General features: G+C 46.1%; 2 protein-coding genes across 2 annotated transcripts; one reads left to right on the plus strand and one right to left on the minus strand.

The window, feature by feature from the left end:
* Nucleotides 1–11,099: 11,099 nt before the first annotated feature.
* Nucleotides 11,100–14,408, plus strand: LOC109768165 (hypothetical protein At1g04090). The gene is made up of 2 exons (XM_020326899.4): nt 11,100–11,484; nt 12,271–14,408. The coding sequence occupies exons 1-2, from the start codon at nt 11,370–11,372 to the stop codon at nt 13,815–13,817; spliced, it is 1,662 nt and encodes a 553-aa protein (XP_020182488.1). The 5' UTR covers nt 11,100–11,369; the 3' UTR covers nt 13,818–14,408.
* Nucleotides 14,409–15,062: 654 nt separating this feature from the next.
* On the minus strand, nt 15,063–22,086 carry LOC109768164 (ABC transporter C family member 13). Its single transcript, XM_020326898.4, has 11 exons — nt 19,513–22,086; nt 19,111–19,431; nt 18,948–19,034; nt 17,936–18,610; nt 17,676–17,840; nt 17,012–17,306; nt 16,637–16,851; nt 16,178–16,483; nt 16,036–16,099; nt 15,688–15,927; nt 15,063–15,523 (listed from the first exon to the last, which is right to left on the minus strand). The coding sequence occupies exons 1-11, from the start codon at nt 21,544–21,546 to the stop codon at nt 15,420–15,422; spliced, it is 4,506 nt and encodes a 1,501-aa protein (XP_020182487.3). The 5' UTR covers nt 21,547–22,086; the 3' UTR covers nt 15,063–15,419.
* Nucleotides 22,087–24,494: the final 2,408 nt, after the last annotated feature.

Consider the following 24,494-nt stretch of genomic DNA (forward strand, 5'->3'; position numbering starts at 1 on the left):
GATGTTCCAGGAGTTGAAGTTAATATTTCAAGCAAATGCCCGGATTGAGAGGTATGAAGTCTCCAATAAGTTCTATAGCTGCAAGATGGAAGAGAATAGTTCTGTCAGTGAGCATATAGTCAAAATGTCTGGGTATAATAATCACTTGATTCAACTGGGAGTTAATCTTCCGGATGATAGCGTCATTGACAGAATTCTTCAATCACTGCCACCAAGCTACAAGAGCTTCGTGATGAACTATAACATGCAAGGGATGGATAAGACAATTCCCGAGCTCTTTGCAATGCTAAAGGCAGCGGAGGTAGAAATCAAAAAGGAGCATCAAGTGTTAATGGTCAGTAAAACCACTAGTTTCAAGAAAAAGGGCAAAGGGAAGAAGAAGGGGAACTTCAAGAAGAACAGCAAGCAAGTTGCTGTTCAGGAGAAGAAATCCAAGTCTAGACCTAAGCCTGAAACTGAGTGCTTCTACTGTAAGCAGACTGGTCACTGGAAGCGGAACTGCCCCAAGTATTTGGCGGAAAAGAAGGATGGCAAGGTTAACAAAGGTATATGTGATATACATGTTATTGATGTGTACCTTACTAATACTCGCAGTAGCACCTGGATATTTGATACTGGTTCTGTTGCTAATATTTGCAACTCGAAACAGGGGCTACGGATTAAGTGAAGATTGGCTAAGGACGAGGTGACGATGCGCGTGGGAAATGGTTCCAAAGTCGATGTGATCGCCGTCGGCACGCTACCTCTACATCTACCTTCGGGATTAGTTTTAGACCTAAATAATTGTTATTTGGTGCCAGCGTTGAGCATGAACATTATATCTGGATCTTGTTTAATGCGAGACGGTTATTCATTTAAATCAGAGAATAATGGTTGTTCTATTTATATGAATAATATCTTTTATGGTCATGCACCCTTGAAGAGTGGTCTATTTTTAATGAATCTCGATAGTAGTGATACACATATTCATAATGTCGAAGCCAAAAGATGCAGAGTTGATAATGACAGTGCAACTTATTTGTGGCACTGCCGTTTGGGTCATATCGGTGTAAAGCGCATGAAGAAACTCCATACTGATGGACTTTTGGAATCACTTGATTATGAATCACTTGGTACTTGCGAACCGTGCCTCATGGGCAAGATGACCAAAACACCGTTCTCCGGAACTATGGAGAGAGCAACAGATTTGTTGGAAATCATACATCCAGATGTATGTGGTCCGATGAATATTGAGGCTCGTGGCGGATATCGTTATTTTCTCACCTTCACAGATGATTTGAGCAGATATGGGTATATCTACTTAATGAAACATAAGTCTGAAACATTTGAAAAGTTCAAAGAATTTCAGAGTGAAGTTGAAAATCATCGTAACAAGAAAATAAAATTCCTACGATCTGATCGTGGAGGAGAATATTTGAGTTACGAGTTTGGCCTACATTTGAAACAATGTGAAATAGTTTCGCAACTCACGCCACCCGGAACACCACAGCGTAATGGTGTGTCCGAACGTCGTAATCGTACTTTATTAGATATGGTGCGATCTATGATGTCTCTTACTGATTTACCGCTATCGTTTTGGGGTTATGCTTTAGAGACGGCTGCATTCACTCTAAATAGGACACCATCGAAATCCGTTGAGACGACGCCTTATGAACTATGGTTTGGCAAGAAACCAAAGTTGTCGTATCTTAAAGTTTGGGGTTGCGATGCTTATGTGAAGAAACTTCAACCTGATAAGCTCGAACCTAAATCGGAGAAATGTGTCTTCATAGGATACCCAAAGGAGACTGTTGGGTACACCTTCTATCACAGATCCGAAGGCAAGATATTCGTTGCTAAGAATGGATCCTTTCTAGAGAAGGAGTTTCTCTCGAAAGAAGTGAGTGGGAGGAAAGTAGAACTTGATGAGGTAACTGTACCTGCTCCCTTATTGGAAAGTGGATCATCACAGAAATCAGTTTCTGCGACACCTACACCAATTAGTGAGGAAGTTAATGATAATGATCATGAAACTTCAGATCAAGTTATTACTGAACCTCGTAGGTCAACTAGATCAAGATCCGCACCAGAGTGGTACGGTAATCCTGTTCTGGAGGTTATGTTACTAGACCATGACGAACCTACGAACTATGAAGAAGCGATGGTGAGCCCAGATTCCGCAAAATGGCTTGAAGCCATGAAATCCGAGATGGGATCCATGTATGAGAACAAAGTATGGACTTTGGTTGACTTGCCCGATGGTCGGCAAGCCATTGAAAATAAATGGATCTTCAAGAAGAAGACTGACGCTGATGGTAATGTTACTGTCTATAAAGCTCGACTTGTTGCGAAAGGTTTTCGACAAGTTCAAGGGATTGACTACGATGAGACCTTCTCACCCGTAGCGATGCTTAAGTCTGTCCGAATCATGTTAGCAATTGCCGCATTTTATGATTATGAAATTTGGCAAATGGATGTCAAAACTGCATTCCTGAATGGATTTCTGGAAGAAGAGTTGTATATGATGCAACCGGAAGGTTTTGTCGATCCAAAGGGAGCTAACAAAGTGTGCAAGCTCCAGCGATCCATTTATGGACTGGTGCAAGCCTCTCGGAGTTGGAATAAACGCTTTGATAGTGTGATCAAAGCATTTGGTTTTATACAGACTTTTGGAGAAGCCTGTATTTACAAGAAAGTGAGTGGGAGCTCAATAGCATTTCTGATATTATATGTGGACGACATATTGCTGATTGGAAATGATATAGAATTTCTGGATAGCATAAAGGGATACTTGAATAAGAGTTTTTCAATGAAAGACCTCGGTGAAGTTGCATATATATTAGGCATTAAGATCTATAGAGATAGATCAAGACGCTTAATTGGACTTTCACAAAGCACATACCTTGACAAAGTTTTGAAGAAGTTCAAAATGGATCAAGCAAAGAAAGGGTTCTTGCCTGTACTACAAGGTGTGAGATTGAGTAAGACTCAATGCCCGACCACTGCAGAAGATAGAGAGAAGATGAAAGATGTTCCCTATGCTTCAGCCATAGGCTCTATCATGTATCCAATGCTGTGTACCAGACCTGATGTGTGCCTTGCTATAAGTTTAGCAGGGAGGTACCAAAGTAATCCAGGAGTGGATCACTGGACAGCGGTCAAGAACATCCTGAAATACCTGAAAAGGACTAAGGATATGTTTCTCATTTATGGAGGTGACAAAGAGCTCATCGTAAGTGGTTACGTTGATGCAAGCTTTGACACCGATCCGGATGATTCTAAATCGCAAACCGGATACGTATTTACATTGAACGGTGGAGCTGTCAGTTGGTGCAGTTCTAAGCAAAGTGTCGTGGCGGGATCTACGTGTGAAGCGGAGTACATAGCTGCTTCGGAAGCAGCAAATGAAGGAGTCTGGATGAAGGAGTTCATATCCGATCTAGGTGTCATACCTAGTGCATCGGGACCAATGAAAATCTTTTGTGACAATACTGGTGCAATTGCCTTAGCAAAGGAATCCAGATTTCACAAGAGAACCAAGCACATCAAAAGACGCTTCAATTCCATCCGGGATTTAGTCCAGGTGGGAGACATAGAAATTTGCAAGATACATACGGATCTGAATGTTGCAGACCCGTTGACTAAGCCTCTTCCACGAGCAAAACATGATCAGCACCAAGACTCCATGGGTGTAAGAATCATTACTATGTAATCTGGATTATTGACTCTAGTGCAAGTGGGAGACTGAAGGAATATGCCCTAGAGGCAATAATAAAGTATTATTTATTTCCTTATATCATGATAAATGCTTATTATTCATGCTAGAATTGTATTAACCGGAAACATAATACATGTGTGAATACATAGACAAACAGTGTGTCACTAGTATGCCTCTACTTGACTAGCTCGTTAATCAAAGATGGTTATGTTTCCTAGCCATAGACATGAGTTGTCATTTGATTAACGGGATCACCTCATTAGGAGAATGACGTCATTGACTTGACCCATTCCGTTAGCTTATCACCCGATCGTTTAGTATGTTGCTATTGCTTTCTTCATGACTTATACATGTTCCTATGACTATGAGATTATGCAACTCCCGTTTACCGGAGGAACACTTTGTGTGCTACCAAACGTCACAACGTAAATGGGTGATTATAAAGGTGCTCTACAGGTGTCTCCAAAGGTACTTGTTGGGTTGGCGTATTTCGAGATTAGGATTTGTCACTCCGATTGTCGGAGAGGTATCTCTGGGCCCACTCGGTAATGCACATCACTATAAGCCTTGCAAGCATTGTGACTAATGATTTAGTTGCAGGATGATGTATTACGGAACGAGTAAAGAGACTTGTCGGTAACGAGATTGAACTAGGTATCGAGATACCGACGATCGAATCTCGGGCAAGTAACATACCGATGACAAAGGGAACAACGTATGTTGTTGTGCGGTCTGACCGATAAAGATCTTCGTAGAATATGTAGGAACCAATATGAGCATCCAGGTTCCGCTATTGGTTATTGACCGGAGAGGTGTCTCGGTCATGTCTACATAGTTCTCGAACCCGTAGGGTCCGCACGCTTAAAGTTACGATGACAGTTATATTATGAGTTTATATGTTTTGATGTACCGAAGGTTGTTCGGAGTCCTGGATGTGATCACGGACATGACGAGGAGTCTCAAAATGGTCGAGACATAAAGATTGATATATTGGACGACTATATTCGGACACCGGAAGTGTTCCGGAGAAGTTTCGGATAAGACCGGAGTGCCGGAGGGGTTACCGGAACCCCCCGGAGAAGTATTGGGCCTTAGTGGGCCTTGAGGGGAGAGAGAGGGCAGCAGCCAGGAGGTGGCGCGCCCCCTCCCATGAGGAGTCCGAATTGGACTAGGGGAGGGGGGCGCGGCCCCTCTTTCCCTCTCCCTCTCCCTCTCCCTCTCTTTCCTTCCCCCCTTCTCTTCCTAGTTGGACTAGGAAAGGGGAGTCCTACTCCTACTAGGAGGAGGACTCCCCCCTCTCCTTGGCGCGCCCAAGGGCAGCCGGCTTCCCCCTTGCTCCTTTATATACGGGGGCAGGGGGGCACCTCTACACACAATTGATATACGATATTTTAGCCGTGTGCGGTGCCCCCCTCCACCATATTACACCTCGATAATATCGTTGCGGAGCTTAGGCGAAGCCCTGCGTCGGTAGAACATCATCATCGTCACCACGCCATCGTGCTAACGAAACTCTCCCTCAACACTCGGCTGGATCGGAGTTCGAGGGACGTCATCGAGCTGAACGTGTGCTGAACTCGAAGGTGCCGTGCGTTCGGTACTTGATCGGTCGGATCGTGAAGACGTACGACTACATCAACCGCGTTGTGATAACGCTTCTGCTTTCAGTCTACGAGGGTACGTGGACAACACTCTCCCCTCTCGTTGCTATGCATCACCATGATCTTGCGTGTGCGTAGGAAATTTTTTGAAATTACTACGTTCCCCAACACCATCATGTATGCAATGCTGTGTACCGGACCTGATGTGTGCCTTGCTATAAGTTTCTCGTTTATGGAGGTGACAAAGAGCTTGTCGTAAATGGTTACGTCGATGCAAGCTTTGACACTGATCTGGATGACTCTAAGTCACAAACCGGATACGTATTATATTGAATGGTGGAGCTGTCAGTTGGTGCAGTTCCAAACAGAGCGTCGTGGCGGGATCTACGTGTGAAGCGGAGTACATAGATGCTTCGGAAGCAGCAAATGAAAATCTGATCTAGGTGTAATACCTAGTGCATCGGGTCCAATGAAAATCTTTTGTGACAATACTGGAGCAATAGCCTTGGCGAAGGAATCCAGATTTCACAAGAGAACCAAACACATCAAGAGACGCTTCAATTCCATCCGCGATCAACTCAAGGAGGGTGATACGTCTCCAACGTATCTATAATTTATGAAGTATTCATGCTATTATATTATCCATCAATGTTTTATATGCATTTATATGCTATTATATATGATTTTTGGGACTAACCTATTAACCTAGAGCCCAGTGCCAGTTTCTGTTTTCTCCTTGTTTTAGAGTATCGCGGAAAAGGAAAACCAAACGGAGTCCAATTGACCTGAAACTTGATGGAGCTTATTTTTGGACCAGAAGAAGGCCATGGAGTCAAAGAGTTGGGCCATAAGAGTCCCGAGCTGCCCACGAGGGTGGGAGGCGCGCCCACCCCCCCTGGGCGCGCCTCCCTGCCTCGTGGACAGCCCGGAGACCCCCCTGACTTGTTCTCGACGCCAACACCTCTCATATCTACCCAAACTTCCAGAAAGAAACCTAGATCGGAAGTTCCGCCGCCGCAAGCCTCTGTAGCCACGAGAAATCAATCTAGGCCCTCTCCGGCACCCTGCCGGAGGGGGCCATCATCACTGGAGGCCATGGAGGAGGGGAATCATCACCGCGGTGATCGTCTTCACCAACATCACCATCATCATCACCGTCCTCATCTCTTTTAAGCGGTCCACTCTCCCGCACCCCGCTGTAATCCCTACTTGAACATGTTGCTTTATGCCACATATTATGATCCAATGATGTGTTGCCATCCTATGATGTTTTGAGTAGATATCCTTTGTCTTTGGGTTGATTGATGATCTAGATTGGTACGAGTTGTATGTTTTATTTTGGTGTTGTCCTATGGTGCCCTCCGTGTCGCGCAAGCGTGAGGGATTCCCGTTGTAGGGTGTTGCAATACGTTCATGATTCGCTTATAGTGGGTTGGTGAGTGACTGAAACACAAACCCGAGTAAGGGGGTTGTTGCGTATGGGAATAAAGAGGACTGGATGCTTTAATGCTATGGTTGGGTTTTACCTTAATGATCTTTAGTAGTTGAGGATGCTTGCTAGAATTCCAATCATAAGTGCATATGATCCAAGTAGAGAAAGTATGTTAGCTTATGCCTCTCCCTCATATGAAATTGCAATGACGACTACCGGTCTTGTTAACAATTGCCTAGGATAATTCCGCACACCTATCCATCATTATTCCACACTCGCTATTTATAATATTTAGTAATACATTCTAACTTTATGATAACAGCACCTACTTTTATATTTTAGCTCTCCGATACCATGCAAAGGTATCCTCTTCATACCCACAACGTAGTTTAATTTCTCGTTTCTAGTTGGAAGCAAACGTTCGGTGTACGTAGAGTCGTATCAGTGGCAGATAGGAATTGAGAAAATATTGATCTTACCTTTAGCTCCTTGTGGGTTCGACACTCCATACTTATCACTTCCACCTTTGGGAATTGCTACGATGATTCCCTGCACTTGGGGATTATCAGAGGAAGACATAGAGATTTGCAAAATACATACGGATCTGAATGTTGCAGACCCGTTGACTAAGCCTCTTCCATGAGCAAAACATAATCAGCACCAAGACTCCATGGGTGTTAGAATCATTACTATGTAATCTAGATTATTGACTCTAGTGCAAGTGGGAGACTGAAGGAAATATGCCCTAGAGGCAATAATAAAGTTGTTATTTATATTTCCTTATATCATGATAAATGTTTTATTATTCATGCTAGAATTGTATTAACCAAAAACCTTAGTACATGTGTGAATACATAGACAAACAGAGTGTCCCTAGTATGCCTCTACTTGACTAGCTCGTTAATCAAAGATGGTTAAAGTTTCCTAACCATAGACATGTGTTGTCATTTGATGAACGGGGTCACATCATTAGAGAATGATGTGATGGACAAGACCCATCCGTTAGCTTAGCATAATGATCATTTAGTTTTATTGCTATTGCTTTCTTCATGACTTATACATGTTCATCTGACTATGAGATTATGCAACTCCCGAATACCGGAGGAACACCTTGTGTGCTATCAAACTTCACAACGTAACTGGGTGATTATAAAGATGCTCTACAGGTGTCTCCGATGGTGTTTGTTGAGTTGGCATAGATCGAGATTAGGATTTGTCACTCCGTGTATCGAAGAGGTATCTCTGGGCCCTCTCGGTAATGCACATCACTATAAGCCTTGCACGCAATGTGACTAATGAGTTAGTTATGGGATGATGCATTACGGAACGAGTAAAGAGACTTGCCGGTAACGAGATTGAACTAGGTATGATGATACCAACGATCGAATCTCGGGCAAGTAACATACCGATGACAAAGGGAATAACGTATATTGTTATGCGGTTTGACCGATAAAGATCTTCATAGAATATGTAGGAGCCAATATGAGTATCCAGGTTCCGCTATTGGTTATTGACCGGAGATGTGTCTCGATCATGTCTACATAGTTCTTGAACCCGTAGGGTCCGCACGCTTAACGTTCGATGACGATTTGTATTATGAGTTATGTGTTTTGGTGACCGAAGTTTGTTCGGAGTCCCGGATGAGATCACGGACATGACGAGGAGTCTCGAAATGGTCGAGAGGTAAAGATTGATATATTGGAAGGTTATATACGGACACCGGAATGGTTCTGATAAGGTTCGGGGATTTTTCGGAGTACCGGGAGGTTACCGGAACCCCCGGGAAAGTTAATGGGCCTAATGGGCCATAGTGGAGGAGAGGAGGTAGGCCACGGGAGTAGGCGCGCGCCCCCCTTGCCCCAATCCATTGGAAGGAAAAGGGGGGGCGAATCCTACTAGGAACGGAGTCCTAGTAGGACTCCCCCCCCCATGGCGCGCCCCCCTTGGGCCGGCCTCCTCCTCCCTCCCTCCTTTATATACGTGGGCAGGGGGCACCCCAAAGCACATCAATTGTTCTTAGCCATGTGTGGTGCCCCCCTCCAAATTTTACCACCTCGGTCATATTGTTGTAGTGCTTAGGCGAAGTCCTGCGCGGATCACATCACCAACACCGTCGCCACGCTGTCGTGCTGACAGAACTCTCCCTCGACCCTCTATTGGATCAAGAGCTCGAGGAATGTCATCATGCTGAACGTGTGCTGAACACGGAGGTGCCGTACGTTCGGTACTTGGATCGGTTGGATCGTGAAGACGTTCAACTACATCAACCGCGTTACTAAACGCTTCCGCTTTCTGTCTACGAGGGTACGTGGGCACACTCTCCCGTCTCGTTGCTATGCATCTCCTAGATAGATCTTGCGTGATCGTAGGAATTTTTTTGAAATACTGCGTTCCCCAACATGGCAGCCATCGCGACCTCATCCGCGCGTGCGGCCGCGATTTGCTTCTCCGCTGCCAAATGCTCCTTGAGCTCCTGGCTATACTGCGTGCACCATGGCTTAGGGCGGCACTTATTTGGTGGAGGGGTCGGTGATTTGGGTGGAAGGTGTCGCGTCGGCTGTCGGGGCATGTGGGATGTGGAAGGAGGAGGAGGATGAGGGTCGGGTGTGGATTACCTGCCTGGAGGCCGACCAGCATGAAGGAGGGTCGCCGGCGAGGAGGCGGCGCTGCAAGTAAGGAGTGAAGGTTTCAACTTGGAAATGAAAGGCGGAAAGGGCCCCAGATGGGATCTCTCGAGAACAGAGGCTTGCGGCGGCGAAAAAAGTATTTCGTGGACTCCCCGGTAGATTTCTTGATTTTAGAGTATTTATAGAGGCAGAGTTAGGTCAAACGGAGGCTCGTAGGCCCCACTACCCACCAGGGCGCGTCAGGGGCCTATGGTGCGCCCTGGTGCCTAGTGGGCCACTCCTCCATCTTCTCATGGGCTCCAGAAGCTTCTCGGGTCTCTTATTGCCAGAAAAAATCTCCAAAAAGTTTCGTGGCATTTGGACTTCGTTTGGTATTGGTATTCCGCAAAGTCAAAAACAAGCAAAAAATAGCAACTGGCACTGGGCATTAAGTTAGTAGGTTAGTCCCAAAAAATGATATAAAGTTGCTTGTAAATGTATATAAAACATCCAAAATTGATACTATAATAGCATGGAACAATCAAAAACTATAGATACGTTGGAGACGTATCAGTGGTTGCGATGGTGCCTTGGGCTCGAGGGTCGTCGTATCCGAGGAGGGGCGAGGGGCGAGACAGCAGGCACGGTACGACCGGCGCAATGCTAGCTGGTCGCCGTTCCACGTTCGCTAAGAGCGACGTGGCACCGGAATGGGTCCGAAACGACCCGGACCTCGTCGCCGCGTGGGCGCTCGGCCACTCCGTCACCACCCGGAGACGGTGGTCGCCGCCTTGATGACGAGCTCGCCAAGATCGACGAGGAGTGGTGGCTTAGCAACTCCTCTACCAACGCCGGCAGGGGCAAGGCTGGCGCCATCGACAGTGGCCAAGGCGGCCTTTCACACCACGCAACAGGAGACGGACCGGCTCCTCCGCGAGCGGCAGGCAGCCGCCGGACAAGGCTGTTGTGGCCCTCCGACGCCCTTTAGCTGCTGGAGGGACGACATTAACGACGACGACGACAGCACGGACGACTACGACGGTGCGGCAGGACAAGGCGGCTGTTCGTCTGAGGTGGTAGGTTTTAGGTATTTTTTATTGTTTTAGTTAAATAATCGAAATATCGTTCGTTTTATTTAAATTATATATGAACTTGAATGAAATCAGTCGAGTTTGTTTGAATTTCGTCCGGTTTGTTTAAACCCTTTTTGAAATGCATGTGGGCAGCGTTGGATGGCCGCTTCCCGCATCCGTGTCCGCAGACTGGTCCCACCAGTTGGCGAACGGGATGACGAAGGGAATTTGCTGGTGGAGATGCCCTAACACTTACTCCCTTTGTTTCTAAATTTAAGTCTTTCCAGATATTTCAATATGGACTATATACATAGTAAAATGAGTGAATCTACACTCTAAAATACGTTTATATACATCCGTGTGTAGTTCATATTGAAATCTCTTAAAAACGATATATTTAGGAACGGAGGGAGTAGTAAATTCAGTTTGCTAAAACACTCCTAGATGTACTCCAAGTATTGCATATTATATGCATTTTTTTCATAATATTATTATGACTAACTTGACACTCTCAGATAGTTTTAGATTAGCGGTGAGCGTATGCACGTATGTATGAGCGTTTGTATATATACTGTGTTATAAAAAAAGATAGTTTTAGAATTACGGTGTATTTTGCTGTTCGCATAATATGCGCATTTTGAGTCCAAATCGCACGGCGCAAAACCAGGTGTGTGCGTGCACGGCAAGCCCAAACAGGTTCTGATTTTCCAACGCCGAAAGCGACGACCTGTGTTTTCTTTTCTCCTGATAACAAAAGCCGCCGCCCAGTCCGAGCCTGACTGGATCCGAGCCCTCCCCGGTGTCGCCATCAACCCCGCCGGGCCGGCGATTTATCCCAGCTATCTAATGGCCGAGCCGCTCCCCTTTGACCGGAGTTCCGGAGTCCGGATCCAGCGGCCGGCTGACCTATAATAGTACGGGGAGAGGAGCTGAGAGGGGAAAGGCAGGAGTCGGTCGGTGATGGGCGGGTGGAGCTGCTTCTGCTGCGGCGACCTGTTCGGCGCCGGGGGAGATGCCGCGGCCCGGCTGCCGGAGCCGTTCCAGCTGCCGGCGCCCTTGCCCGCGTGGCCGCAAGGTTTCTGACGCCTTCTCCTCTCTTATCAGTTCTCGAATCAGTTCGTGGATCGTTTTCTTATGACCATTGATTGATGATTGGCCTGATGCAGCTTCATGATTGGAAGTAGTACTCACTTGTATGAGTCCCTACTTAATTTGTTGATTACTACTTTCTTGTTCAATTATTATCATCATTGACTGTTCTGTTGTTTATTTCTTTCCAAAGGGGGAGTTTAATACGGTTATAACAATACTACAATTTATCCTGATTAGTTTATTTCTGTCCTGCTATGCTATGCAGATTTCACTTCCCGGTACATATTCTTGAATGAACACAGTGGTTAATAAATTTATAAAAAAGATGGATTCCCTCAAGGGAATTTCTTGTACATAGCTTGTCGTAGTGGGTACCTCTTGTTACTTGCGCTTGAAGTGGCTTAGATAGGATCACCGTGCTTTACTTGGAAGGCATATCATTTTAGAAGGTGGCGGTCGTAGCCTCAAAGGTATTCTTTGTGGGGCAAGAGTAATTTGTGATCATATATCATGAGAACTGTAACTGGCTCATTCAAGAAGTGAAATCTGTAGTTTAAGTTTGTACAGGCTACCCGGACTCGTTATTTTTTGATTTTTTGTTGTGTCGGGGTTGCAATTTCCTTCATTTTTCTTTAGTATAAAACGAATAATTGCATGTGCAAAACAATGTATTTGTTTCTCAAACTGATTGTTGGTTGCTTTGCCAAATTTATTTGCTTTGCTGAACACTTGGACCTTGTAGTAACTTTGTCTAGCAACTACTTTACAGGACGGGACTTCGCAAAGGGCGTGATATGCATAGGAGAACTTGATATTGCAAATATTACCCAATTCCGGAATATATGGAGCTACTCTGGAGCTACGTTCTATGAGCCAGAAGAGGTTCCTGATGGTTTCCACTGCCTTGGCCACTATGCCCAACAAAATGACCGGCTTTTACAGGGTTCTCTTGTTGTTGCAAGGGAAACGGCTAGCTGCCAGTTAATCAATAGCAGGCCTGCTCTTGAGAAACCATTAGATTACACCCTCGTTTGGACTAATGCTGGTGTGTATGAAGATGACAATAGTGAATGCGGTTGCTTCTGGTTGCCATCACCCCCTGAGGGTTATGAAGCCCTTGGCTATGTGGTTACTAGAGGACCAAAGAAGCCCTCACTGGAGGCGGTCCGGTGTGTGCGACAGGACCTCACGGATCCATGTGAAAACTTTAGGTCAGTCGTTAATGTGGAACGTACATGCCAAGTTTGGAAGACGAGGCCTTGCCACCGAGGGACAGCAGGACGAGGTATACCTGTTGGTACATTCTTCTGTGAAACAAATTCAGTTAACAGTCAGGAATCAGGCATTCCCTGCTTGAAGAACTGCGACCCGAATTTGAGAGCCATGCCTGATCTAGAGCAGATTCATGCACTAATCAAGCACTATGGCCCAACTGTTTTCTTCCACCCACAAGAGAAATACTTGCCGTCATCAGTTTCTTGGTTCTTTGAGAATGGAGCTACACTGAACAAGAAAGATATGAAAATGGGAGATCCAATACTTGCTGGTGGCTCAAACCTGCCTGCTGGTGGGACAAATGACGGTGAGTACTGGATTGACCTCCCCGATGATGATACGCGTGAGTTTGTCAAAGTTGGCAATTTGAAGAGTGCCGAGCTCTATGCTCATGTTAAGCCGGCTCATGGAGGGACCTTCACCGACATTGCCATGTGGGTGTTCTGTCCGTTCAACGGGCCAGCAACGATAAAGGTTGGACTTGCAAGCTTTGCTCTGCAGAAGGTTGGCAGGCATACGGGAGACTGGGAGCATTTCACCCTCCGCATAAGTAACTTCTCTGGAGAACTCTCATCTGTCTACTACTCAGAGCACAGCGGGGGAGGATGGGTGGACGCTTGCGATCTGGAGTTCATCTCAGGAAACAAGGCGATCGTGTATTCGTCGAGGAATGGGCATGCAAGCTACGCGCACCCTGGCTGCTACCTGCAGGGCTCTGAAAACCTCGGCGTCGGATTAAGAAATGATGTCGCACGGAGCGACCTGTCAATTGATTCGAGCACGAGGTATAAGATCATCTCGGCAGAATACCTTGGAGACGCCGTGGTGGAACCGTGCTGGCTGCAGTACATGAGGGAGTGGGGCCCGACCTTGACGTACAACTCACGGTCAGAGGTGGACACGGTACTTAGCTTCTTGCCGTTCTTCCTCCGGTTCACGGCGGAAGCCATATTCGACAGTCTTCCTGCGGAGCTGTACGAGGAGGAAGGCCCGACCGGACCGAAGGAGAAAAATAACTGGGATGGTGATGAGCGGTGCTAGGCCGCGTCGCCTTTGTGGTCTATCCCTGTTGCTTATTCATGTACATTGTATGTGGTGAGAATATTGGTTAGTACGTATGTTGATAAAGCTTTGCAAGAGGACTTGTAGTGCTGGGTATTTTTAGATCACAATTGCAGTGTTGTGTCTACAAAAAAGTGTCCCTCTGGCTGTCTAGTTTCTACATCCCAGCATTTTGCATTTCCCCAACTAGTTTTTCTGAGGAAGTGAGTATTACTGATATCGTCCACTGAAGATCTAAACCAGAACCATTTTGCATTTCCCCAACTAGTTCTCCTAAGGAAGTGAGGATGTACCTTCTTTTTTTCTTTTCTTTTTCTTTTTTTGATAAAGCTTTGCAAGAGGATTTGTAGTGCTGGGTATTTTTATATCACAATTGCAGTGTTGTGCCTACAAAAAAAAAGTGTCGCTCTGGCTGTCTAGTTTCTACTACGTCCCAGCATTTTGCATTTCCCCAACTAGTTCTCCTTCTGAGGAAGTGAGTATGTACTAAGTCCACTGAAGATCTAAACCAGAACCTACATACAGGTTGCTGGAATCGCAATTTTATCATACAATTCTACAACTTCATGATCTAAACCAACTCCTATGATAGTAGAATCTATTACCCGCTCCGTTCATAAATAAGATTCTCTAACTTTTTCCTAAACTAGCAATGTGCCCGTGCGTTGCAACCGATCCAAAGTAGAATAATACATGTTCACAAACTTGAAAGAAAAACACTAGTTTTGGTATACTTGCATTAGGTTTCACAGATATATTCCTCATGGTTGTTTTGATAATGTGGGGGGAGGGACGTGGTTGGTTTCAAGATATGGGGTTTCTGCAAATTGGAGCAGAGAAGTGAGGTCTTATTGCAAAAATGCCACAGTTTATACACAGTTGTTAGATGCAGATCTGACGGATGACAGACACACCGTCATCAACAAAGTCTTTTATAGAAGTAGAGAAATCAGATGTATATTGACACATTTTAATATGTTTGTTTCATATTGAAATATCCAAAACATCTTGTATATTTGTAAATAGAGGGAGTAGTTAAGATCCTACAGTTTGCGTTCCTACCATCGGAGCTCAATGACAACGAAGAGCTGTGATCCGATTCAGGATCATGATTTTGACTACCTTGCATACATATATCCACTGTATCACATTTTCAGGCTAAACACAGAACAGTTTTGATAGATAACAACACAGGAGCTGTCACAGAGATGAAGCAATCCAATCTGACGCCAAAAAGGAAAGCAAAATTTCCCCCTTTATTACCCACGTTATTTGTGTTCATTTTCCCATCATGCAAGGGGAGAAGCAGTACAAGTGTTATACATACAAAAGCATCAGAGCTCCGGTTAATGCCGCCAACTCCTCCCGTGGTGTTCGATCGCCTGCCGCGTTCCCTCGAAGAAGAATCCATGGCTATTCAGGTCAGGGAACGCGCCCGGCGCTTCTTTCCGTTCATATACCTCTCCTATCCTCCTGTCTGGTGTTGCTACTTACTTGTATGGTGTGAGTAGACTGGCAGATTCGGCTACCTTACCTCCCAGCCTCTATTCTCGGTGGGGGATTTAAGCTAAGCCTCTCTCTCTATATACAGCTCGCCCTGGTGGAGTACTCAGATACTAGCTGCATGAACATGGAGGACTTGTCCTCCACAAGCCTCTGGGGTGTGTCAAACTCCGCTATTTTACCTGAAATAAATAAGAAGAGATGAGTCACAAAATATGTACTGCTTGGCTAGGAGCATTACTCGAAACTGAAATAATTCAATATACGAGCAGTGGGAAACAAACTCATGATGATCTAAATAATGACCGAGAAGTCGACTTGGCCAATCGTGTTAAGGAGCATGTACCGTCGCTAAGCACCATGACTAGGTCGCTGTCGATAACCGTTGGGATCCTGTGTGCAATTGTACAGACAGTGCAATCCCTGAATTCGCTGCGAATAATCTTCTGGATAAGATTATCTGTAGCTGTGTCAACCGATGCCGTTGCCTCGTCAAGCACCAAAATTCTTGCCTGCTTAAGCAGCGCCCTACCCAGTGCAATAAGCTGGCGCTGCCCCACACTCCAGTTATCCCCATTCTCCAGTACTGCAATGGAGCCACATATCCAAGGGAAAAATTATATAATTTTGCAGTACAAAGTGTGTCATTCATACTATTTGAACAAGTGTTTGACTATTCCAAATTAAAACACACCTGGACTGTCCAGTTTTTCTTCCTTCGAACGAATGACCTCTCCTAGCTGGCACTTCTCTAGTGCCTGAAAGAAAAGAGTTCTCTTCCATAAAGATCATGGCACATTTAACATGAGGGTAGCATAAAAGCGACCATGGCGTACCTCCCAAATTTCTTGATCGGAACGCTCTTCAAGAGGGTCAAGATTCATTCTGATAGTACCCTCGAACAATGTAGGGTCCTGAGGAATGATGCTCAACCGTGACCGCAGATCATGAAGGCCAATCGCAGAAACATCGATGTTGTCAATGATAATTTTCCCTCCTGATGGTTCAATTAGACGGAAAAGAGCCTGAATGAGAGTAGATTTACCACTTCCAGTTCGCCCTACAATCCCAATCTTTTTCCCGCCAGGAAAAATACAACTGACTCCATGTAGAACGAAGGGAAGGTCGTCCTTGTAGCGGACCTATGATATTTAGCAAAAGCACAATAAGATGCTGTAAATAAAACTGAAGTATGTTCAGCTTAGAAGAAGAAAAAATAGTGTATACTTCTGGTGATTATATATAATGAAGAGCAAATGTATAGTCACAAATAAATCGCTACAGACTAAGTTCACCTTGAGATCAATCAATTCAATGTTTCCATTCTCAGGCCATGAGGACGGGGGACGGCAATTCTCAATAATCAGTGGTGCTTCACTAGGAATCTTGCAATACTGATAAATACGCTCAACAGAGATGATTCTGTTCTCTAATTTACAGAAACTCAATATCCACCTTGACATCCGAGCATTTAAGTTGAGTCCATATGTAACAGCAAGGCCAGCCATACCTATCAATTGGAAAGCTTGTTTAGATTGAGAAGCATATTACCATATTTTATTGAAAAAGATATGCAAGTTTTCTAGTGCACCTAACAAGTGATCTATTGGGTAAAGCAAGATCATATAAAATGCAATAGAACGGCATGTGAGACAGCAGATAAGACATACTTGGTTCAATCGTTCCAGGAGGAAAGCTCACAAGTATTGCCATGCAGAAAGCAAACACAAAAGTCGAGAGCAGTTCCATTCGCAGGCAGAGCCATTCAATAGCTGCAAGGCTGGAAAACAAGGGCCGAGCAAAACAATCAAGGAGGTAAAGATTTCTTTTCATGAATCTTTTCTCCTGACCAAATCCTCTGATAGTAGCAGCACCAGCGATTGACTCGCTAAACAAATGGATCACAGGAGACTTCTGAACACTCAAGATCCTAGTCAGCTCCCTTGATGAAGCAATGTAATATCTCTGCAAGTTCATGGTAGCAAGGACATCCATTATCTATTGTGTGATGAAGATCTTTAAAAGTCATTTGGTACACAAAATCATCAAGCTATCTTGAATACTCATGCTTTAAGAATGAGCTTACTTCAGAAGTTTCAATACTTCCATGCTGAACATATGCATCTGTTCTCTGGTTAATTGGCTAGTTAACTGACAGAGGTAGCCAAATTTATGTGTGCATAGTTCTTTTATTGATTCATTTAGGTGTACCTACCCTTGCTATCTACTTTATTTGCATTACGATCTCCATTGAAGAAATTAAGTATCCCAGGTTAATGTCAGCACCCAAAAAATTGTCAGCACTAAAAAAAACCTGAAAGTTTAGAAATTTACCTGCATCCACATGCATGCCATAGCCATAGGGACTATAAGAAACAGAACTTGCCATGTGACTTTACTCATGACAGCAACAATTCCAAGGAGTTGAATTGTTGTTGATGCAAATCCCCCTAGCCTGAATGCTATATCAAGGTCCACAACACTTTGATCTACAGAAACCTGATATGAAGTATGATTGAAGAAGATTAGGATGTGCAAAATAGAAAAGGCACAGACGAGCAGAAATTAGGAGCAAGAGCATGATCCAAACTGACCCGATTCAGAATCCGTCCAGATGGTGTAGTATCGAAGAATGACATTGGTGCTCGAAACACACACCTTAGCATTTTTGTAAATAGTTTCTGAGCAGCAGCTAAACCAAATGTAGCTACAAGAAGGCTTCTCACAAACACAAACAATGAACTCCCGAAAGCAAGGCACATATAAACAACAAGAAGGACCACACTACTTGTCTTAGGTGCATCTCCTTCTGTTTGGGGGTTTGCCCATGCCATCCACCAGTTACTGGCAATCTGAAGAACTTGGAACAGGGTTTGCGCCAAGACAATGAGTGGTATCAGTGAACCTTTGTAGGCTTCCCCCATGTATGTCAAATAAACATTTAAGCTAACTCTTCCTCGCTCCCTCTCCTCTTCTTGAACAGTACGCTTCTTCTTACGTTCTTCACTCTTTTTCTTGTCCTTAATTCCACGTGTATTAGATGACTTACCATTTTCAGATACTTTATTTTTCAGGTTATCGATATTGCTAACACTTGGTGTCAATCTTTTGTTAGGAACAGAAGGAGCGATATCTCCATCAGAATCTTCGCCAAAATCCATGGTCTCAATAGCTTCATTATGAGCAGAAACCAGAGCATTGAAATCGGTTCCAGCTTGGAGAAGATCATCATATTTTCCAGCTTGGGTGATATGGCCATCCTTAAGAACCTGCGCCATGATAAAAGAAAAGCACAAATGAGTGATCAAGGACCCATTATCCTATGAACAGTCTAATGAGAAGTATTGTATACTCCCTCCGTCCCATAATATAAGAACGTTTTTTACATTAGTGTAGTGTCAAAAACGTTCTTATATTATGGGACAGAGGGAGTAGAAGATAGTGAAACTTTCATGCAGAATCTGCTGTGTTATTCTCATCAAGAAACATGGATAAACAACACGTCAAATTGAACAACTTAATAGGCTGATAGAAATTTGAAACAGCATATCTATGTACATTAGCCACTAAAATGTAGTGCTTAGATTGTGTGAAAAATGTTATTACCAATATCAAGTCAGCAGCTGGTAGGAACTCGACTTGATGAGTTACATAAATTACTGTTTTACTAGCTAGTGCCCCCAATATATAGTCCTGCAACACAAAGGATGGCATGTTATGAAACAGATGCATCTTTAAAAAAATAGAAAAGGGCAACATCGGTACAGACCTTAAATAGATCACTTCCAGTATGAGCATCAACAGCACTGAAGGGGTCATCAAGCAAATAAATATCAGCATCTTGGTACAGTGCTCTTGCAAGCTGCACTCTCTGTTTCTGGCCTCCGCTCAAATTAATGCCTCTGTCACCAATGATTGTCTGATCTCCATACTGGAGCAACTGAAGATCTTTCTTCAGGGAGCAAGCCTCAAGTACTCTCTTATAACGCGGTCTGTCCATTGGAGTGCCGAAAAGAACGTTCTCCTCAATATTTCCAGACTGTATCCAGGCAGTCTGAGAAACATATGCTGCTGTACCACTGACCCTAACCTGAATAAGGAGCAGAAGGAAAATGTAATTAAACCATCATTCAAGTTAGCATCAACTCTTTTTTTTTATGCATGTACTTACTTGGCCAGACAGTCTGGGTATCTCCCCGAGTATAGAGGACAATAGACTTGATTTGCCAGAGCCAATCACACCACAGACTGCAACTCTCATGCCTCTCACCACACTAAGTTGTATATGAGATAGTGTAGGGGTTGAGCAAGACGGGTTCCAAGAGAAACTGCCATCCTTGATATCGATTGCCTTGTCTGTGCTACCCTGTGGAACACTTATTGTTGCATCATCCGGCAACTCTTCTTGCCGCAAGAAGTGAGACAACCTGTCCAAAGACACCCTCGTCTGAGCTATCATGGAGATGAGATCAGGGAAATTCCTCAGAGGCTCTTGAAGGATCCTAAAAGTTGCTAAAGCAGAGAGAACGCCTCCAGCAGTGAGCTCGCCACCAAGCAATATACAAGTGCCGAAAGTTATGACTGAGACAAAGATTGGCGAGCTCCAGAAAACAAACGTAACTGCGGCCTGCGAGTACAAAGCCCACTTGAGCCACCTGCATTCAACGTTCCTCATCTCTTCAAGCATTATCCTGTACCGGTCCTCCCATGCCTGCAGCTTGAGAATTCTCATACTCTTCAAGCACTCTGCAGTCTTGCGCATTCGCTCATCCTTTGCTGCCATTAGCTTATCTTGGTAGTGCTCCTGCAGCTTGGCCACAGGAACCGAGGCAGCAATTGACAGCGCGGTGGCTATCAATGTCGAAACCGTGGCGATCCCGACATTCTTGTACAGGATGGCGAGCGCAAGGATGATCTGCAGTGGAAGCATCCATATGTCATGAAAGTACCATGCATAGTCCCCCACCCGCTGCACATCAACCGCCATGTAATTCACAATCTCACCGCTCGTATGGCTCTGCTTTGAGGCATTCGACAGCCTGAGGCCCTTCCGGTACACCATGGCCGTCAGCCCGGACTTGACATGGATCCCCATGACGTCCACGCCCAGGTACCACTGGCGAGCAGTGAGCGTCTCAATCAACTTTGATACGAAAAATACGGAGGCAAGGATGTAACCTTCATGGGGGAAGGCAATTTTGCCACTGAGGTAGTCCACAAAGTAGCTGATCAGGTAGGGGCCGACATAGGACACGACGGTGTTCACCGCGGCGAAGGCGCCGTTGATTGCCGCCTCACGCCAGAAGGACTTGAGTATTGCCCATGCCAGCGATGGCTCCTTGTCAGGGCACTCCAGCCGTTGGCGCTCATAGTGACTGCTCATGGCCTTATAGCAGAACTTGGCACGATCCTTGTGAGCCAGCAAGGGTATGTCAGCCAGCTCGAGCGGCCTCTTGGCCCCAACCGAGAGCAGCGGACTGAGCCATGAGAGCGTTGCAAGGCTGAGGATCCCGGCATCGCCGTAGGGAGTCACCCGCAGGCAGCCGGGCTCCTCCTCGGCGCCTCTGCGCTGCCCGCCGAGCAACAGGGGCTCGTGGACACCGGTGTCATCATCACTAAACTCCAAGTCGACACCGCTGGAACCCATCACACCAACCAAGCAGAGGAAGCCGAGGGCCGGCAGCGACGCGAAGTTGGCGACCATGTGCGCGTAGTCCGCATCACGGTCGTCGGCGCCCATGAGGCGCCTGGAGTCGTCGAAGGCGATGGCGACGGAGAGCGCGAAGGCGAGCACCCACCAGACCCGCACGAGCGCCGGGAACCTGCCGGCGCGCGCCCGCAGCGCGAGCGCCAGCAGCGCGGCCCAGGCCAGCGCCTGCACGGCCGGCAGCAGCAGCGCCTCGGCCTCGACGGGCGGCGCCGCGGCCGCGACCTCGTAGGTCAGCGCGGCGAGCTGCGCCAGCAGGGCGTAGGCGCAGCAGGCGAGGGCGGCCCTGTACCAGGAACCCCCGGCGGCGGGCGCCGAGGGGGCGAGGGGCGGCCCATCGCCGACGAGGGCGCGGCGGGGCGGCTTGAGGCAGGAGGCGCAGCGGGAGGCGAGGGCGCGCGCGCCGCGGAGGAGCAGGAGGAGGAGCGCGAGGGCGAGCAGCGCGGCGTGCGCGGCGGCGGCGGCGGCCTCCGCGAGGGGGAGGGCGTGGCGCGGCATTGGGTGGGCGGGATCGGGGGCGTCAGGAGGAGGGGGCGGGGGGCGGCGAGGGGTTTAAAAGGCATTGGGGGCCTCCCCACCGGGCCACGGTGCGGCCGCTGGCGAGCTCAGGGCGGGCGGCGGGCGCGGATGGGAACAAAGGAGGGGGTTTTGGCCGCTACCGGCTCGCCGGACGAGGCGAGTGACGGGGGAGATTCGGTGGATTTTTCCGCGTGTAAATGCAGCGGGGGCGCACGGATGGACGGAGGAAGGAAAGAAGTCGGCCCCGTCCGCCCCCTGCTGGGCGCTGGCGATGCTGCTACGTGTGGGCGCTCCTCCTTCGCCGATCCCCGTCGTCGGCGCTGCGTGTCCGCGCGCCCGTGCCGCGTGGGGGGCGGGGAGATGCGGTGGGGGAGGAGTAGGTGGAGGTGGGATTTGGGGGTAGGGGGCGGCGGTGGGAGGGGAGGGGAGAGGAGAGGAGTCGAGTCAGGTGGTGGTAGGGGGCGTGTTGGTGTTGGTTTTCCACTGAGGAGGGGACGGTTTTTGGGTTGCAGACGGGACGACGACGATGACGAGCGAGGCGGCATTTATAGAACTTGGCAACGAGAGTTGCGCGCGGGTGGGTTTTTCCTCTTCGGACCGTGGGTGGTAGGGTTCGTTTTCTTTTGAGGATATACTAGGAGGGAGTATTTATTATTACTCGATCTAGTCTGGCGACGCTTGTTTGTTTCAGACACACTGCACGTGAATGCATCGTCGCGAGAGTGTACCACCACCACTATTCTACTGCCACTACCAGTGCGTTCATATAAAAAAATTGTACTCCCTCCAGAGTTGTACTAAATCTGCGTCAATTAATTTAGATAGAGCGAGTAATACGTGCACAACTAGAGCATCTACACCCGTCTGGGGTCAAAGTCTCGTGACCAGCCAGTGACGGGCCGTCCACCCATGCATTTCAGACGGGTTTGGGGTACCCGACTGTAGATGCTCTTGAAACTTTGAAATTACAAGTATTTTACAATAAAAAAGGCTCTCTTTTTTTAAACCTTGGTCATGACACTAGACACTAGGCGTGTTCAAATCCTCCTCTGTGGGGGGAGGCCGGCTCGGGCTTACTCCACCGGAGGCCACGGGCGCCCCTGGCATGCTGCTTCGTCAAGATCCGAACACGGGCATTGATACCTCACAAGTATAGGGGATCTATTGCAGCTCTTTTCAATGAGTAAGAGCGTCAAACCCAATGACGAACGGAATGAATTGGTCAATAAGTTTCAATAGGGGTCCACTATAAAAAGCTGCAAAGAGTGTTTGATGGTTTATTTGATCACATGAATAATTGCAAGAACACGAATTATAACAAGAGTCAATGGTGCAGCAAGTAGACCAATCATTAATTCTGCTAACGAGTAATACATGCACCACTATTCTACTGCCACTACCAGTGTGTTCATATAAAAAATTGTACTCCCTCTCCAGAGTTGTACTAAATCTGCGTCAATTAATTTAGATTGAGCGAGTAATACATGCACAGCTAGAGATCAAATCGCACTCGAGAACACATGGAAGTTTCACCAAGTTACTTTCATCTAATTTCATTGAGTTGACATCCATTGCCTTGATACTTTTGTTCTGTGGTGGAGTAATGTGTCATTCTTACTTGAAAAAAACAAACATACTTATGATTATACCTTATATGCATGCATCCGCAAAAATAAAGAAGATCGAAATAACATCTAACCATAACATCGTGATGGGTGATATCTTTGCACTCATCATACCGTCGTTTAAAACCGGATAATCCCAGATTTTATGAGAGAATCAATCTGATATTGCCTACAAATGACTAATGAATGTAAGAAATTACGAAACCGCTTGGTTAATGTGTTCCGTGGAAAATGGACCCAAACATCAAAGAATATCATCATGTAGAAGGAAACACAAAGTGTGGGAGCAAAGGCAAGGCGAAAGGAGGCACGAAAGGGAGGAGCAGAAGATGACGCATGATACGAGTGTGCCCGCTCGTACCACCGGTTGTACCACTCGCCATCGGTACCAGGGCATCCAACCATTCACACTTTATAAAAAGAGGTACGTCTAATTCACAACAGTGGAGAGCCCGTCATTGAAACAAAGAACTAGAAGCCATCATCAAACCCTAGCCGCCGTCATTTCCCATCTCATCTCCATAGCCATCACCACCATCAATCACCATGGTCATCTCTCTCCAAGTTAGCCATACTTGTAATTGGTGTATCGCAATCAACAACATTGTACGACATTTTATCAGTCAATCATTCATTTCTATGTCATTTTCAATGATTTCTTCTTGCGATCTGATCACCATGTGTGAGTAATTCCTTAAGGCAAGGCTTGCAGCCCTATGTATTTATACACGGGGTCGTTGGAATGACTTTGTTTGATTGATGCCGTTTGTATGTGTGATTCGCAACAGAGTTGTCTTTTGTATTCTTCTCGTTCTAAGGCCTTGCAAATGTACATATTTTAGTTCATTTTCAAATGGGAGAATTATAATGTCCTTATGTCCTACAAAGTTGCATTGTCGGACCATGAAAATTTTAGTTTGTCATGCACTGCAAAATATTAAATTTCATGCAGGCACTTTAGCTACAAACATCATGGCTATAATTGTATGCCCTAGAGGCAATAATAAAATGGTTATTATTGTATTTCCTTGTTCATGATAATTGTCTATTGTTCATGCTATAATTGTATTAACTGGAAACCGTAATACATGTGTGAATACATAGACCACAACATGTCCCTAGTAAGCCTCTAGTTGACTAGCTCGTTGATCAATAGATGGTTATGGTTTCCTGACCATGGACATTGGATGTCATTGATAACGGGATCACATCATTAGGAGAATGATGTGATGGACAAGACCCAATCCTAAGCATAGCACAAGATCGTGTAGTTCGTTTGCTAAGAGCTTTTCAAATGTCAAG

Source organism: Aegilops tauschii, chromosome 4 (assembly GCF_002575655.3).
Source record: "Aegilops tauschii subsp. strangulata cultivar AL8/78 chromosome 4, Aet v6.0, whole genome shotgun sequence".
Taxonomy (NCBI): Eukaryota; Viridiplantae; Streptophyta; class Magnoliopsida; order Poales; family Poaceae; genus Aegilops; species Aegilops tauschii.

Bases quoted from the DNA above. Each gene is read 5' to 3' on its own strand.
- LOC109768164 (XM_020326898.4), bottom strand. From the start codon at position 21,546: ATGCCGCGCCACGCCCTCCCCCTCGCGGAGGCCGCCGCCGCCGCCGCG. The intron at 17,307-17,675 runs GTAAATTTCTAA...ATGAACTTGCAG, and splicing joins TGGCATGCATGTGGATGCAG to AGATATTACATTGCTTCATC. The intron at 16,100-16,177 runs GTACGCCATGGT...CTTTTCTTTCAG, and splicing joins CCGATCAAGAAATTTGGGAG to GCACTAGAGAAGTGCCAGCT.
- LOC109768165 (XM_020326899.4), top strand. From the start codon at position 11,370: ATGGGCGGGTGGAGCTGCTTCTGCTGCGGCGACCTGTTCGGCGCCGGG. The intron at 11,485-12,270 runs GTTTCTGACGCC...ACTACTTTACAG, and splicing joins CTTGCCCGCGTGGCCGCAAG to GACGGGACTTCGCAAAGGGC.